Below are 18,680 nucleotides of genomic sequence, written 5' to 3' on the forward strand. Positions count from 1 at the left end.
ATGGTACTCTGCTTATTTCCCTGATGATTTATACGAAGTTCCCAACGGAATGTGAATCAGAGCTAACCAATATGCCAAAAGTAAAGGCATAGGAATAATAGCAGGATGTGATGCCAACGCTCACCATATATGCTGGGGAAGTTCCATCATAAACGCAAGGGGATTGAGACTACTGAAATATGTGGTAGGAACCAAATTGCAGATTATCAATTTGGATAATGAATCCACTTTCTTTAATGTTGTCTGACAAGAGGTCAACGAGATCACGATGGCATCCCTGGCATTGCGGCATTTGTCGGAGAGTATCTAAGGATATCACGCTTTCAGATCACAGGCGCATTGATTACGTAATGGGCATAGATCCACTCCATCCACTCTATCTCGGAATCCACGTAAGACAGATTGGGCGACGTACAAAACAGGGCTAAGCGCCCGAGTTACGATCCTTGGGATACCCATCAAATCCATTGCTGGAATTGAGAAAACAACTAAGATGGTCACAACTAGCATGAGAGAAGCTTTCGAAAAGAGCTATCCACTTAAGATGCAAACGAAAGGTAACGCACTATGTTAGAACTCGGAGTCTGCGAAATAGGAGAGAGCGACAAGGGTGTTCCTCAACCGAGCTCTAAGGTCTGTTGGCTAAACGATCAACATGGAGAAGTTTTTGAGGAAAGACCAACTCTCTGTAGGCACCCTCAAAGCTAAAACGGATCCTTGCCAAAGAACGGAGCCAGCAGTTGTGTTATCTACGGAATCTAGCGAGAGGTACGCAGAAAGCAATAGAAAAACAGCAAACCACACATCACTGGACGATTCAAATAAGCATTTAACTTGTTCCATAGATACAAAATATTCGGGTCCGGATGGCACCTGGGTCTACATATTCGGAATATATACCGCGCTTGCCTGGCACAGGCTTATATTTCAACTAACTGGCATGATGTGAAATTAATATTTATCCCCAAGCCGAGAAAACCCACCTATACAGACGGAAAAAGTTTCCAACCGATCGGTTTAACTTCCTTTCAACTAAAAGGATTGACAAGACTAGTAGATCGATTCATACATCCCTAGGTGGCCACTTCACTGTAGGCAACATACCTACCAAAAAGACAAATCCACGGAGGCGTCTTCAATTATCCCTCTTTCGCAACAATTTGTAACGCGGCAAGACAGCTTGGAATCGATTCGCTGTTAATAAGTTGGATCCTTCACGTGTTAGAGTGGACAAAGATTCACATATTGGTCGGTCAAAAGTATATTGAAGCAAGATGTCTTAGGGGTTGCCCACAGGGAGGAGTTTGCTCTCCTTTGTTATGGTTCCTAGTGAAGGACATCTTGCTATGGCTGCTGGAGAGCACACAGGTCTTCGCACAAACATTTGCGGACGATTTAGCCGTAATAATTTTCCGCAAATTTGAGAGCACAGTATGTAACCGCCCAAATGCAACGCTGCATGTAATCCACGGTTAGTGTTTCCATAATGGAGAAAGGTAGATTGGAACTTCAGGTGGAGCAGATACACGCTACCCACCTTAGCAAGGGCGAAAATCCAGCTGGTACAAACAGTCAAATATTTAGGAGTATATTTCGACTCCAAGTTAACGTAGAAGCACCATATCCAGGAACAATACCAGAAATCCTGCAGATTACTCTAGTGCTGTAGGACTACGATAGGACCTGGGGACTTTCACCAAAATGGATTCAGTGGATGAATACATCCATAATAGAACCCATTTTGATGTATGCATGAATCGTGTACTTGCCGAGACTGAGCTTTGGTAACAGTATGAAGCTGGTTGACGCAGATTGAAAGGCCCAGTTGCCTAAGTATTACTGGAGCAATACCCCAACCGCGGCACTAGAAGCTATCCTAAATCTACCTCCCATTCATTTGGAGGTGAAACGGAAAGCAGCTAACGACGTATAAGCTTGATACTATCGGTGTGTGCAAAGGCGGCCAATCATACGGTCAGGCGTCCATCAAGCAATTCCTTGGCAAACATCAGGTAGCTCTGATACCTACTAATCATATAGTTTCCGAATTCGTCATGATCACCAAAAGAGAAGAATGGTCGATAAATGGCCACTAGTCTTTTCGGATTGCAGGCTTAGTAATTTTTACCGATGGGTCAGTCATGAACGACGGATCGGACACAGGGGTGTTTTCGGAAAATCCAATTATGGAACTGGCTCGACCCCTTGGAAAAATGACAAGCTTATTCCAAGTGAACATATATCCCATTAATCTATTCCGACAATCGGGAAGCATTTTCAGCACTAAACAACAACGACACTACCAAGCCAGTTGGTGTGGAGTTGTCATCAAATGCTGCTGAAACTTAGTCCACCGAAGGAAACATTCCTGACGTGGGTGCCAGGGCACTCAAACATCGTTAGTAATGAGGGAGTTGACAGACTGGATCGCCAAGGTTCTGGATCCATAATGGTAGGGCCAGAACCAGTTTTTGGCATCCAGTCATCAACTGTCAATCTCACTCTTAAGGAGGAAATTGCAAGGTTTCACAGAACCGAATGGAGAAATTTGAACTTCTGCCGATAGGCGAAAATCTTTGTGAAGGAACCTGGGGAATTTTGTTGTCCTTCGAAAAGTGGAACATGAAAATACAAGTAGGGCTTTTAATGGGACACTGCTCCTCAAACTACCACATGGAAAAAATTGGAGTGGTGGTCTCGGCTATATGCAGCCAATGAGGAGGAGGAAGAGAAGTTCCTGCATTTCATGCCCTCAGAAGATACCTTGGCAAGGGTTTCTTCAACGAAGAGTCTGTGCATTCGCGTGCTTGGCGATAACCGTCAGAAGCAAACCGACTCCGGATTCGCATCTACTACCATTTGATTTTCCAGAGTACAAAAGCGCATTTCCATATGTGTGGTAAGAGGGAGAGGAGTACTCTCCAGAGTTCCACCATGTTACTTCGCTTAAGCCCAAAATTTTCAGCTTATTTCGTTGGAATTTCAGCTTAAGTTGGAGAAAGCGGGCATTCTGAGGATCCTCGCTACCGTCGTCGAGGAACGTGCACACATTCCAGAAACCAATCATAGTCCGTTTTCGATAGCCAAGCTCGTTGCCGTGACGTCGTTGTTGACGTTTCGGAAGCAATAAAATTTCAAAACTTCAAAACAGGTTTCTAGCCCACAAATTTCAAAACTTTTTAGTTGCCTCTTACAGCAAACGGGGAAGACTTTGAGTGTATTCTTAAGCCCCAACTCACAGACCAAAGCGTATGTAATGAATTTACATTGAATTGAGAATTTTTCTCACCCGTTTTTTAGCTTTTTTAGAAAGGAGCATCTCTAATATTGAAAGACCAGGGTATATCAAGGTTGCTCGAAAAGCCTCGTTTATATTCCTAAACTGGTTAGCATACCGACGTGCAAGCTAATTCTATGGGCACTACTGCTCTATGAAGCCACGAACCTAAATGGTCACTATTCGCCACTTTGTATATGATATATAGTTACGGTGTTCACAAAAGTCAAGTCAAAGATAGTCTCCTGGCCACAACATAGCACTGTGATAATTACACTTGCCGGAATGTGAATCAATATGAGAAATACATACGAATATTGTCAAAGGAATGCATCTGCAATATTGCGTGTTTCTACTTCAATCGTGGTAACACAGCTTCGAACAACCATCGACATGAGCCAAATAGCATAGACGAATTGCCTTTATATAGTCAGTAAACATTTTCAGCAGCAACTTTGAAGTCAATAGAAACGAAAACTGCCTGGGTTGTGACAACTCCGACCAAAGTTATTGCAATTCTCAAAACTCATTTCCACACACTTGGCCAGAACTCTTGATGCATATTATTGCTGTCCAAAGTACTGACAACATTATTGGCTCTCGTATATCCTTTTAACTCTAATATTAGCACAATATCTGTTTCTTCTGAATTTCCAAATACTCACCCAAACGGCACTGTACAAGTGAAACCCGTACTCCTTCATATCCTGGACGTACTTGATGAAATTTTGTTCTGCTTCTTTGGGGTGCAAACCATGACGGCAGTAATGCGAATTTCTCAGATATTTCGCCATCTCTTTGTTTCGCTGGTATACACCCTCGGGTAGATAATGTGAAATCGTAAAGTAGTCGCTGTATTTCATCTGAAATGAGAAGGAATGCAAAAAATTTAGGTAATCAAATTAGAGTGAATGCAAAGCTTTTTATCTTAATCCAAATAACTGTCTTCCATGATGTCTGCAATGGAACTATGACTGCCAGGAGTAATCTTCCAATGGAGTGAAACAAAGAAAATCTACTTTCATATGAAGATGAATCTACATCTTGAAGCTCCAAATTGAATTTGAAATTGTGAATATGCTAACAAAGTTAGAGAACAATCCACGGGGGAAGACGAGAGCCAGTTTCAATTGCAGTTAATATTCCAGAATTCTATTAGAATGCATTTTCCTTTCTGCTGAAGAGATACGTTTCAAATAACGATGATATGCATATCCATGTCTTGAGTGTATAAAATGGCTACAGTCAGAATTGAAATAAAGCTTTCTGGACTTTGTTAGATAGCAGAAGCGAAGAAAGCGATACTTGCTTATGTCCCGAAGAAGGATAACTACGAGTATATTGTGTACAAAATTTCGAGTAGAAGGTGTGTGCCATTAATACACAAAAATTGCAAGCTTCCTTAGATCCTTATTATGACATGTTATCGAGTTATCTTCAGTTCTCCCGAAACGGTTTCAAACGAAAAACTATGTCACCATAGAGAGTTTACTCAAATGCAGAAGTGATCACCCGATAACGGTGATCGGTTTCTGCAGCATTGTCAGGGATTAATTTTTCGACACGGGTTTTTGGCACATTAATTATTCATTTATCTTCAAACAAGAGCACAAACCAACTTGTACTGCATTTCATTTCATTAAGGTTTTGTGTAAAACAATACCTTATTAAAATGGATTCACTGTCTGTCTGTCTGTCTGTCACACGCGCTTTTCTCCAAAACGACTAAACTGATCCGAACGAAATTTAGTGGATAGATGCGAACTATGAAATTCCACACATACAGTGAGTTACATTAATTTAGGTGAAGTTTAAAGGGGGCTTTCCATACATGCAAGGGGGGATTTAAAAAAAAATTTCACCGGATATAGTCGTGTAGGGTAACAAATGAAAGGCATTGATTAGTACTTTCCGAAGCTAACATTAGTTTTGACGTGAATTGTAAAGTACGCGAGTAAGGAGCCAAAATGTACGCACTTAAAGTGAGACAGGACCCATTTTCAGAAGCTACCCAACCCAAAAATCCGAAAAAAACAGCGTGGTGCGCTGAGATGAAATCTAGGCTTCAAAATATGTCCCATTCCGATATCTGCTCAAATAAACTTACTAATAGTATATTACCAACTTTTAGAAATTGACTAAAAGACCCCCTTAAATTCATTAATTTAATGGAAATCTGGCCATTAACGCCCAAGTTATAGCAGTTCAAACTTAGGAATTCTGTGCGAATTTGATGCTTCCAATGCCATGCAAACAAGATGCTGACGTCATAATTAGAGAGAATAATTGACATTCGCGTGAAATATTAAAGTCGTATTTATGAAGAATCTACTTGTCCCCTTTTTTAAGGTTTTGTGTAAACACAAAACCTTATTAAAATCGGTTTACTGTCTGTCTGTCTGTTTTTTTTTTGAGGAGGTGGAAATCTTCAAAAGACACTGGTCTGGACACACCAGCGTGTGGGATTTTTACCCACTAAAACCACCCCCGACTCCCTCCCTGCCCCGCGGAACCACCATAAGGTATTACATCACGGGGCGGAGTCAGCTCACTCTAGCTTAATCCCATTTCTTCTATACGCGGCGCACGTGACCGCGTTTTTCTCCTTTCCTCTGCCTTTCGCAATTTATCTTGAATTGATGCGATCATGGAGTTGACCGCATCCCAATTCTCTTGATGTGCTAGCATTTTCGGCACCAGATTTTCTGGTACCAGCACCTCTCCTAGAGTCTCCTCTAGGTTCCTCCTTTCTTCCACAAATCTCGGACAGTGGAAGAATACATGCTCTGGGTCCTCTGGGACTCCATCGCAATTTGGACAGTCGGGTGAGGTCTCCAATTTAAACCTGTGAAGGTATTGGAGATATCCTCCATGTCCCGTGAGAAACTGGGTGAGATTATAATTAACCTCACCGTGTCGTCTCTCCAACCACTCCTTGATGGCAGGAATGAGCCTGTGAGTCCACCGACCCTTTCCCGAGCGTTCCCACCGCTCTTGCCATCTATTTATGGATCTCTCCCTCTCAGCCTTCTTCGTCTGCAATAAGGGAGAGATTGGCTTCGCATGGTATATATTCGCCATCTCATCTGCAAGATGTCAATGGGCATCATTCCAGAGATGACGAATGCTGCATCATCTGAGACAGTCCTGAAGGCAGAGCATACCCTCAGAGCTGTCCTCCTGTAGACTGCATTCAGTTTACTAATATTAACTGACATCCGCAACGCCTCGCTCCAAACTGGGGTCGCATAGAGCATGATTGAGGTCACCACCCTGGCTATAAGCAACCTAGAGGTATGCCGTGGCCCTCCCACGTTCGGCATCATCCTGGCCAGGGCCATACTGGCAGTGGATGATTTATCACAAACATACTGTACGTGTTGCTTATAGCTGAGCTTCCTATCCTGTCTATCACCACCCCCAAGTATTTGATGGCCGGCTTGGAAGTGATGATATGATTCCCGACTCTAACACAGGCGTAATTTCTCTTCCGGCGCTTCGTGATGAGGACCGCTTCCGTTTTTTCCTCCGCAAGGATCAGACCAGAGCTCTCCAACCAGCATTTGACAGCACCGATTGCCTCGCTTGAGTATAACTCAGCATCTTCGAGATGCTTTGCGACAACAACCAGTGCAATGTCGTCAGCGTAACCCACCACTGTGGCTTCCTCCGGAAGGGGAAGATTAAGTACATCGTTGTACATTATGTTCCACAGTAGTGGGCCCAATACGGAGCCCTGCGGGACACCCGCGGAAACGACGTACTCCTGCGGTCCGTCATCAGTGTCGTACCAGAGCCTCCTTTCAGTTAAATAACTATCGACAATTGCGGCGAGGTAGGCGGGAATACCAACCTTCGCTAGGGATTTCCGGATTAGATTCCAATTGGCCGAATTGAATGCATTTTTCACGTCCAGGGTTACTACCACGCAATATTTGCTGGTACTACCCTTTCCGTGGATTGCATCTTCGGCCAAGCCAGTAACCAATTTGATGGCATCAATGGTTGATCTGGCTTTACGGAATCCATACTGCCGATCTGAAAGGCCGCCTTGGCTCTCAACTACTGGGAGTAATCTATTATAGATTACCCGCTCTAACATTTTCCCCACCGTGTCCAAAAGACATATGGGTCGGTATGAGGATGGTTCACCTGGTGCTTTACCAGGCTTGGGCAGAAGCACCAACTTCTGCCGCTTCCATACCGCTGGAAATATTCCCTCGGACATGCACGCTTCGAACAACCCAGCAAACATGTCCGGCCTGGATTTGACGGCAAGCTTAAGGGCCTTATTCGGTATTCCGTCCAGACCCGGTGCTTTGTTGTCTCCTATTCTGCCGCAGATCTCCAGGAGCTCGTCTCTGGTGACTGGCGGGATTGCCATCACATTCAGAGGTGGTTGGAATGTGTCGGTGTTCTCCTCTTGCTGGGGGAATAACCCCTGGATGATTTTCAACAAGAGGGCGGGGCACGTGATCTGCGGAGACGAACGGCCTCTAAATCGTCCCATCACGATTCCATAAGCTCTCCCCCACGGATTTACGTCCGCTTCTGAGCAGAGCTCCCTAAAGCATTTCCTCTTGCTTCGCTGGATGGCCAGCTTGAGGGTTTTGCGGGCTGCTTTGTAGGCGCACTCTTTCTGCCCTTGATCGACTCTACCTACCGCCCTCTGAGCCGCTCTTCTCGCTCGGTGGCAGGCCGATCGAAGGCCGGTCAGTTCATCATTCCACCAGTAGTTTGGTCTTCTACGGGGGAATGCGCACCTCCTAGGCATGACGCGTCACATGCTTTGGCGACGCATTGAGCCAGATGGACAGCTCTTTCCGTAGAGGCGCCTGCTATATCAGGTTGATCCAACCACACCTCTAAGAAGCTCTGCTCATCCAAAGATTTTGCAGACCAGCCTGAAATCTTTTTCGGTTTCGGGCATGATAGCTCTTTGCCCTGAGGTTCGATACATGTCTCAAAGAAAACTGCCTGGTGATCGCTGTGGGTGTAGCGTTCGCTGACGCACCAGGACATACCACGCGCCAGCGAAGGGCTGACAAAGGTCAGGTCTACAACCGAGCCTGATCCCCCTTTCTGGAAGGTGTTTACAGCACCTTCGTTAGCCAAAACTATGTCCATCTGCGCAAAAGCTTCTAATAAACTGCGCCCCCTAGCATTTGATTCCCTACTACCCCACTCTAGGGCCCAAGCATTGAAATCACCAGCAATCACCTTTGGACTTCGTCCCTTCGCGTCGAGAACAAGATTATCAAGCATTTGCTCGAATTCAGACAGTGTCAAACTTGGCGGGGCGTAGCAGCTGTATACATATACACCACTTATTTTCGCCCACACGAAGCCACTGCCTGCCTGACTTGCAGTACATTGTATGGCTTGTCGACCGCAAGCCCATATCGCCGCTCCACCAGTCGAATCTTTGACCCATATGCCACCGTGACGGTGTCTATACGGTTCGCTTATGATGGCGATTTCCATCTCAGATTCGAACGTGGTCTGCTCAAGTAAATCCTGAGCGACCCTGCAATGATTCAGGTTTATTTGAATAAACCTCATTTTCTCATTGCAGTGAGCGCCTTCCTAAATTCTGGACATTTACCACTCCCGGCAATATGCCGGTTATCCTGTCCCTCTTTTACTTCGCACAATAGGCACTTGGGGTCCCTATTGCACTCTCTGGCAATATGGCCTTTCTCCTCACACCTTCTGCATCGATCGGATCGATCAATGCTGCTGGTGCATGCCTTCGCGAAGTGTCCAAACATGAGGCATTTAAAGCACCTCTTCAGTGAAATTTGTTCCCTTAAACGGCAGACAACCCATCCAATGCGTCTGTCTGTCTGTCTGTCCGTCTGTCTGTCTGTCTGTCTGTCTGTCCGTCACACGCATTTTTCTCGGAAACGGTTACAGCGATTGACACCAAATTTGGTGGAAAGCTGGGAACTGCGAACGCTCACGCATACAGTGAGTTACATCCTCTTACGACGAATTTAAGGGGGGTCCCCATACATGCAAAAGGGGGGTGTAATTTTTTTTTTCATCAAATATAGTCATGTGGGGTATCAAATTAAAGGTCTCGGTTAGTACTTTTCGAAAACGGGCTTAGTTTTGACATTTGTTGGAAACGTGGGGAGTGCGGGGGGTTGAAAGTGACCATTCCTTTACGGGGGCCATTCTCAGAAACTACCCAACCGAAAAATCTGAAAAAGATCAAGAGGCTGCCAATATATTGTGCCTGGGCTCCGAAATACCTTCCACACTGATATCTGCACAAATAAAGTTAATAATAGTATATTACTATAATTTTTGGTAATTCGCTGCAAAACCCCCCTTAAGTTCATGCTAGGACGACGAAATTTCGCAACAATATAGGGTGTAACATAGAGCATGATGTTACCAAGTTTGGTGGAAATCGCACTATAGTTAACAAAGTTATAATACGTCAAAGTTGTCGCTTCTTTGCAAATTCAAGGCTATAAATGTCAATATCATCCGAAAGTGGACATTCTCACATAATATTGTATATGCATATATTACGTACTACGTACTAAGAAATGCACAAAACCTTTCGTAACTGAAGCGTCCAGCTGCCGGTTTCCCGACTTGTTTATATCTGATGTAGGTTAAATTCTTCACATTTGCTAATAATATTAAACTCAGAGGTCTTTCCATCAAATGATTTATTTAAATCTCTTTCTAAAAAATAAAGGGCAATGGAATTTTTAGCTATGTGACATGGAGCTGTCATGCACTGGTCGCTTTTCGCATCTTCTTTTTCTTTAGCCTTTGTCCCGTTCACAAGCGGGGTCGGCCCGTCATGATCAGTTTCGCCATTTTATTTTATCAAATGCCCGATCTAGATGTAATCGCGAGGGGTTAAAAGGGGTCGTCCCGTGTGCCGGATCCGCGGAATTGATTTTTTTCTGGCATCAATTGTATCTAGATATAGTGTAGAATATATAGGCGAAGTGATTTTTTGATATTCAGAGACGTTCGAGAATTAGTGTTAAACAAGTAAAATGTCACATGCCAGGTTTATGCCGATCGCCGCAATAAAGCGCGTATTATCGTCCAAATGACATTCGAATGACTCTGCTAAAATCATTAAAATTGAAGCTACGACTTTACATGTGGAATAGCAGATTAATGGCCGTTTAAGAGTTTAGGGTTAAAAATCGCATTCTACTTTTCAAATGCGTTTTTCTCGAAACTGTTTATTGAAAATCTGCTACCACCATAGCCCAAAATATATCCAACGAAATTCCTTGAAATTTGCAAAATTTATTCAGAACACATTTCTACGGTCCGCAAACTAGGATAATTGCGATTCACTCAGTAGTTTTTTTATTCATTAAAGAAGCCTTAAAAAACGACAAAATTCACGAAAAAAAGTTTAACAAGGTGCCAAAAATTTACCTTTTAATATTTTTTAATAATAATAATCCTACTTTTTTTCTCTAAGATGCTCACAGCGCTCTCTAGCGTGGCAGCAGAAAACACCTTTTTTTAAAGATGGGTATATAAGTACGAAGTTGTCGTGTTGGATAAATTAATACGCATGCTCAAGACATTAATAAATATATGGTGAAAAATTCGTATTTGTACCTCCGGTTCTTCACAAAAAATTCCTAAATAGATCGACCCCCTTAAATCCCGATCCAGCGTATCAAGCCATCGTTATTTCGATCGGCCTTTTGGTTGGCAGGTTACTGCCGAAGAACTGAGCTATTTAAATATCTCGAGTCAATACTATCAGCCAATGGAGAAATGCGTTATGCTCCCACAACACCTTAACCCAATCCTCGTCTAACCACTGCGAATAGTTTGATGCGAAATGTAGACGTTTTTCTGTATGCCTTATGAATAACAAGGGTTTTTTGAATTCTTCCTCATTGATTAGGGGAATTTTTGCAGCTGATATGGTCAAATTTAAGTCTGAATTGATAGAGAATTTAATTTCAAATACATTTTCAAGGTTTTGTGTAAAAAAATCGTTTTACTGTTTGTTTTTTTTTTTTGTGAAAAAGTGGAAATTTTCAAAAGACACTCGGACACACCAGCGTGTGGAATCCTTACTCACTAAAACCACCAACAACCCCATCCCCCTGTCCCGTGGAACCACCATAGGGTATTACATCACGGTGCGGAGTTAGCTCACTCTGGCTTGATCTCCTTTCTTTTATACTCCGATCTCCTATGACTTTCGGAGTTTGCTGTGGATAGATGCAGCCATGCAGTTGATTGCCCTCCAATCCTCATGACGCGCTCGTCTGCACCATATTTTCTAGCATTTACACCTCTCCTAGAGTTTTTTCTAGTTTCCTCCGCGGTACGCTTGAGCAGAATAGCAAGCAAGGATGCTCCAAGGAACTTTGCGCGGAGGCAGACCAAAACCTTTGGGGAAAAGCGTACAGGGTTGTTATGAAGAAGATAGAGGGCCCGAATCTTCTTCTCGATATAGCGATGGCGCTCTTTCTTGAATTAAAAGAGGAGCGCAGAAAATATAAAGAAGTGTTAGACATCTTTAGCATACCTGCAGTAACCGAGGAGGAGCTTACTGAGATTTGTCGGAGAATCGGTGACAATAAAGTTCATGGTTTGGATGCTATTCCCAATAGAGTCGTTAAACTCGCTATTCAGACTAGACCCGACTGGTTTATCAGCGTTTTTGAGGCATGCTTGGTAGAAGGAGTGTTCCCCGATCGGTGAAACTGGCAAAAACTAATTTGCTTCCAAAGCCCAACAAGCAACGAGGGTATCCATCATCACACCGACCGATTTGCCTTACAGACACGGCTCGAAAGGACCATCAACAATAGACTTCTCCCTATCATAAACTACGGAGATAACCTATCAGGGCGGGCGTTTGGTTTTCGTCAAGCTCATTCAACGATAGACACGCCATGGCTTCTAATAAATATTGTGCCGTGATTCCATTGGACGTCAAAAATGCATTCAATTCAACCAGCTGAGAGTGGATAAAAAGATCAGTGGCTAAAACGGATGTCCCTTGTTATTTGACTAACCTAGTCGAAAGTTATCTTTCGGAAAGGACACTTTGCTAAGGAATACACCGTCACAACCGGAGCACCACGGGGCTCAACGTTGGGTTCTCCCGTGTAGAACGTAATGTACAATGGGCTCCTTGTTTTTCTCGTGCCAAAAGAGGCCAAAATAAACGGTTTTACAGATGATTTAGCGGTAGTTTTCAATGACATGACATGGCAGGCCCTATGCTCAAACAATGCAGAAATCCACAATCCTCCCACCATTACCGTTGCGGTGACCAAGACCGTGTTCCTCCATCACTTGTCCGAGCAAGGTGTTATTAGATCCCACCTTGGCATTCAGATCACCCCTGAACTGCGCTTAATTGCTCGAAGAAAGCATTCTTCTCCACTACATCGGAAGTCTCCGTTGGTGCGTAGCATTGTACAATTGTGATCTGAGCCGGAATCTTGCAATTAGAAGTCTGCCAAACAAGAATAAAGAAAGCAAACATTCTGAGAACCTTCACTACCATTGTCAAGGAGCGTGCGCACATTCCAGAAACCAATCATAGTCCGTTGTCGATAGCCAAAGGTCGTTACAATGGGGTCACCACCTATTCGGTAGCACTAAAGTTTTAAAATTTGCAGGTTGCTAGCCCACAAATCCCACGTTTGGTGGGAAGCATTAAATTGTATGTAAGAAATGTCATTTTTCTTTAGGTCAATTAATTCTGCACCGATTCCGGGGATTTGGAAAAGCGCTGTGCTGCCTATTGGGTAAAAGATATATTATCTGAGAATTTTACTTGCTTACTTTCTCGCTTAAGTACGAATACGCTCCCCTTTGTGGTGGTGTAGTTTACTACTACACTAAAAGTGTCCAAAAACACATGAAGATGGAAACAAAAGATTGTAACTCTCCAAGTAGTAAGAAGTCACAGACTTCGAATCCACCCACGACTCTGAGAAATCCGGTTGTGGTCGAGGCATGGATTTGGAGGCCTCACCTAATTCATATTCCCCCACGAAGACAGGCTCTCCACTTCAGTGGAGAACCTACACCCGGTGTCTACGGCGCGGTCAGCTAAAAAGAATAGTACAGCAACTCCCTTAATGAGAGGAACTGGAAATCTGACTACGGTCGTGACACGGTGACACTGTTACCTAACTCTTCTAAAATACGGGGGAGGAAGGCTCGGGAGAAGGAAACTTCAACCGCAAAGGAGAAGGGGTTACAAGCTTGCCTGTCAGAACCTTCTCCTCCGCTTGTACCCGGAAAAACGGAAGAAAGGGAAGCTGGTAATGTGGGCGCAAGTGGTTTAACGTCGGTATGTACATGAAACTTGGGAGGGCTTCTAGCCGACGACAACGGAAGGCAGTGCGAAAGAAACCGAAATTGAGGTCCACACTGAACGCAGCAGACTTTTCAGTTAGCGGCGGTTTTCATATTAGAGTGCACTTATGGCTACAAACATAAGAGCTTCTTCCTATCTACTGGCGACAAAGCTGGCAAAGTTGTAGGACTGTCCTTATATATTTCTGCTTCAAGAGCCATGGGTTCGTTTTAACAGAATCTATGGTATTGGATTAGTCAAGGGGACTAGGATCTTCTTCGAGGAAAGATCCTCGAGACCGAGGGCCTGTGTTCTGATGTCAAAATTGTTAGAGGCAACCATGCTGAGACAATTCTGTTCCCAGGACCTCGTTGCGGTCAATTTACAATACCAGGTTAATGGTAAGAGGTGAAACGTTATAGTTACCTCTGCTTACTTACCAGATGATTCTTTGTGCCCTCTGCCGATGCAAGAACTAAGGGATACACTACCATGCAGAATCAAATGGCCTTGAACTTTTAATAGGCGTGTGATGCGAACACTTAGCATATTTGCAGAATTTGCAGAAGTATGGTGGGCATTCTGACTGGCCATAATTCACTAGCTAGGCATATATTCAGATGTAATGAGGAAGCAGAATCCACGGAACATTTGCGATGTGAGTGCCTCACTTACAGACGCATCAGACATCAAACTTTTGGTGCTGATGTGCTCCAATTGCAGCGGATAGTATCACATCCACTAACGGAAATCCTGCGATACATAAACGAATCCGGGATATTCCGTTAGACGAATGGAGTACAATGGACCACTAAGGTCGGAGTGCTCAGAAGATTTGTCTCTCGAACAATAAATGTAATTAAATAGCTTTAGTTGAAGGAAGTAAATCATTTGAAGGCTCCCAATTAACATCGGCCAAACATAAAAATGTGTCCAGATAGCTGAGTTAGTTAGAGCACAAGGCTGTCGTACGAAAGGTCGCGATTCAAATCTCACTGGTGGTAATGGGATTTGTATCGTGATTTGACGTCGGATGCCAGTCGACTTAGCTGCGAATGAGTACCATAGTCAAATCAGAGTAATAATCTTCGGCGAGCGCAGTGCTGACCACACTGCCTCCTATAGGGTACAGCAATCCTGTAATGTCCGTTACGGTCTTGAATGAAGTGCTTTAGCACCCTTCAAGGCCCTGATCCGACTAGATTATTGCGCCAACGATTATTACTATTATTATTAAACATAAAAATAATTAGTAAGGACACTTACACTTTCTTTAAAATCTCCAACTTCAGCTTGTAAAGCTAAGCCTCCAAGCATGATTAAATCATCATCTGTGCAAAGAATGTGTTTCTCCAGAACACTTTTTCTCAGTTGCAAATATAACATATGGCGTGATTCAAGGGAACTGAAAAATAAAAAAAAAAATAATTGAGACTATTTCTATATGATAATAACAAAGACGCACCTGATGCCCCGCAAAGTTGGTAAGAAGAACTTTATCCTCAGGAATAGAGTGAAGAACACGTTATCAATATTATTCGTCCTTTTCGATACATTCACCCATATTTGAGGCGCAACCTACGGTAGGAAAACAAATTGAAAATTGACTTCAATCCTTCATTGGCAAAGAAGGAAAAAACAAAGTTTACCTTGTAAATTTTCAAGTCCTTTGGCAAAAATACAAAATCACCACCAATCAATGCACACAATCCAATAAAGAAGTTTTCAACGTAGTTCTCCGACTTTATAACAGCTTCAAATATTTGCTGAGCAGTTGTGTTGAGTGAGTTGCATGAAATGTGCAAACTTTGGCCGTTCAGCAGCAGAACGCTTACAACCCTTCGATGTTGGCACTGTAAGTGTTTGTAAAGAAAAGATGTAAAACAGATCGACGGGAGACTGATGGATTTACCTTCGATTCCACTAATTCAATCTCCCTCGATGGCAAGCTCGATTTCACTATGAATTCCGGTCCATTAGGTTTAATCCAAAAACTACTCTCGGAATAGGCTTTGGTTAGAGCCTCGAAACTTTTCAAACGATAATTCTTTGGGCGACTATTTGGTAACGTTGTGATTTTATGTACATTCAAATCTAGAATGAGGGAAGCAATGTTTCGATAAATTTAAGTTGCCACCGTAATATGTAGAAGCAATTTCAAAGGAGAATCAGTTAACGCTACATAAGTCCTTGTATTTTGAATAAAGCCCTTACTCACCCGGCATTGACAATCCTTCCATCCTCCTTGCTGCATCATTCTTAATCTTTTTCAAGCCTCCACCGACAATTTCGTCGTCAATCCGATCAATGCAATTCGTTGATTTAGATTTATTCAAATCGTTCTTCTCCTCCATTTGGAAATTCTCTTGGCGAGCTTTTTCCAGGTCAAATAAGTTGATATCAATGGTATTTCTGCGGAAGCTATTCCTTCTCCTGAGGACACCCTCCTTGTTTCTTCGTACTACCTGAAGAGCAGGTGCTCTCACTCCTTCTTTCTTTTGCATTAGAAGCGTTTTCACGCCCGCATATCCAATTGTTCCGAATTTCTGGTATTCAGTGTTCTCTGTTGGGCGGTTGCGTATCACTCGCAAATTCTGCTGATTCATTTGATCGTAATTCAGATCTGCTGTTTGTAGTGCTTGGTTCTGACAATCATATTGACCATAGCAGTCTGAATCTTTGTCACCATGTGCTGAACTCCGTCCAGAATCGGTTTCGCTCCTAGAAATGTATATTGAAATTATTGCAGGTTGTTAACTGAATGGCGGTCAAAGGGTAGTAAATGTGCCAAGGCGAAATATGGATTGATACACACGATGATGTATAAAAGTTGGGAAACGACTGCTGAACTAATACCAACAGCTTACTACCAAACCCTATCTCCACCTCCACGTTTGAAAACGGGACAAATTGTACCAACTAGTCCTCCAGGTTGGGGGCTGCGGCTGTGACAATCTTGCACGAAAAACTAAGGTTACGGACCCACGAAAAAGCTTCAGACTTGGCGAATTTCATAATGACGAATCCGGCAACGAAAATGACCGAACATTTTGGGCATTTATTCATGGAACATGCGCTTCCTGGAGCTGGCGAGCATTGAGTCGATAGCCTGTTCTAATACAAGGCTGATGTCACTGTGATACAAGAGATGCACTGGTCAGGGACGGTTTCCTGACGAAAAGCGACTGTACCATATGTTATAGTGGCCATCTAGTAAAACATGTGCTTGGTGCAGGTTTCCTAGTCAGCCAAGAAATGAAACCCGGTCCCTCGAAGCCTGCCCCAGGAATGATATCAAATTATTCATCATATTTGGGGACTTTAATAGCCCAGTAGAGACGGGGAAACATATTCAGGCGATACGTCGGCTCCCAGTACTTGCATAAAACTACCAATCATAACGGATTCCGGATTATTCAATTAGCAATTTCCCAAGAAATGTTTGTTGAAAGTACTTGGGACCACTTTCAACGAAATTGCATGTCACCACCTCTCAGTCAAACATATAGGGGGGCCAGATTACTATTTCGTTGGCATGGTGCGGCATGGACGGAATTTTCGTACCACCTATGAGGTGAATGCCACAATAACCGCAATCAACAGTTATCTTTGCAGTCGGCAAACAATTGGAACGATTAGTTCGACGATAAACGTAAGCTAGTAACGAAACGGAAGAATACTGCATTATCAGGTAATGCTGCAATCTCAAAGAATACGGACACGCGTAGAGACCAATCACGTACTCCATCGAGTGGAGAAGCGACTTCACATTAGCTCAAGAAGTACCGGGAGCAACCGTACCAGGCACGCATGTTTTACCGAAAAGTCAACAGGATGAAGCTATATACACATCGATCTTCATCCTACATCTGAGGGAAGTTTGATTTTCGACCATATGGGCATATTGGAACGATGGCGGTCTGGCGGGTCACTTAATCCGTATGAGTGAGCATGATTCAGTCCAGAAACTCTATATCTATGGTATAAAAATAAGACGTGGCAGACCCTGCTTAAAATGGGATGGGCCTAGACCGGACACCGGTTGCTACGACGTTGATGATGATGATGTTAACTGAATAAAATAATAAGAAGCAAGACGATCATTTTGACCCCTTTTTTAACCTAAACATGTGGGTCATTTCACTAGTTGATGAGAATAAATTGAACGCTGAAAACAAAATGTCAAATTTTATATTACTTACTTATATTACTTTCAAAACCGAAAAACCTTGAGCTACCTACCGGAGGGTTTACGAAACTATATTTCATCTGTGGAGACACGACTTTTACCCCGAAAACAAGTCTAAAAGTCGACTGTAATCAGTCTGAAACAGGCGGTCGGCCCACCATTTCAAATTTAGTTGTCCGACTTTATCAGGTTCGAAGGCGTCGAGCGCGAAAAAATGAGCTAGGCGACATAAGTGACATGAAAGAGGATAAATGGGAGAAGAGGCTGCGTGAATGTTCGAACGAATCATCGGGCAGCAACTCCGGAGGAGAAAAAGAGACCAATTCCCAAAAACGTGCAGCAGGTGGAGAATACGGCCAGCGAGCCTTGCGTAGCGGCAATTCTAAAGGAAGGAAGTAAATCTCACAAGGAGGATATGGAAGCATGGAGAAAGGTAACATCTCCGAAACGTAGAGATCGAAGGAAGAAAAACCCGGTTGTTATCATCATCTCCAAATTAGACAGTCCCAGAAAGGGAACTTTATGCTGGAGCTCAAAAAATCCGGAAATCGAAAGTCTTTGAGCCAGGAAGCCGAAGCCGACAGGAGGGTTAGCAGGCCGGAGATCATTATAGTCTTCAAGGACATAGATGAGATCACCACGAAGGAAGAGGTTGTATCCTCCGCCGAGGCAAAAACTAGCTTATACAGAAACAAGTGGTCTTGAACTCTTAATAAGTTGCAATGCGAACACTCAACATTGTTATTGGGTTCGCAATTCCAGAGGAGAGAAGAGAGAGGAGAGAGATTTCATCACTTTAGTTGGTCTCATGACTGCAAACATATGATGCACCCGGTTCCTTGGTGGAACCGCAAACTGGAAATCAACGAGACGACGTTTGCACA

General features: G+C 43.4%; 1 protein-coding gene across 4 annotated transcripts in view; it reads right to left on the reverse strand.

Moving 5' to 3' along the window:
* Positions 1–18,680, reverse strand: part of LOC119652307 — a 710,323-nt gene that overhangs the window by 115,169 nt on the left and 576,474 nt on the right. For all 4 annotated transcript variants that reach the window (XM_038058200.1, XM_038057485.1, XM_038059052.1 and 1 more), the window contains 6 exons: positions 15,826–16,328; positions 15,520–15,701; positions 15,257–15,460; positions 15,073–15,185; positions 14,874–15,012; positions 3,943–4,140 (listed from right to left, as the gene is read on the reverse strand). In XM_038058200.1, the coding sequence (XP_037914128.1) occupies positions 3,943–4,140; positions 14,874–15,012; positions 15,073–15,185; positions 15,257–15,460; positions 15,520–15,701; positions 15,826–16,328 (1,339 nt within the window). The remainder of the gene's footprint in view (positions 1–3,942; positions 4,141–14,873; positions 15,013–15,072; positions 15,186–15,256; positions 15,461–15,519; positions 15,702–15,825; positions 16,329–18,680) is intronic.

Source organism: Hermetia illucens, chromosome 1 (genome assembly GCF_905115235.1).
Source record: "Hermetia illucens chromosome 1, iHerIll2.2.curated.20191125, whole genome shotgun sequence".
Taxonomy (NCBI): Eukaryota; Metazoa; Arthropoda; class Insecta; order Diptera; family Stratiomyidae; genus Hermetia; species Hermetia illucens.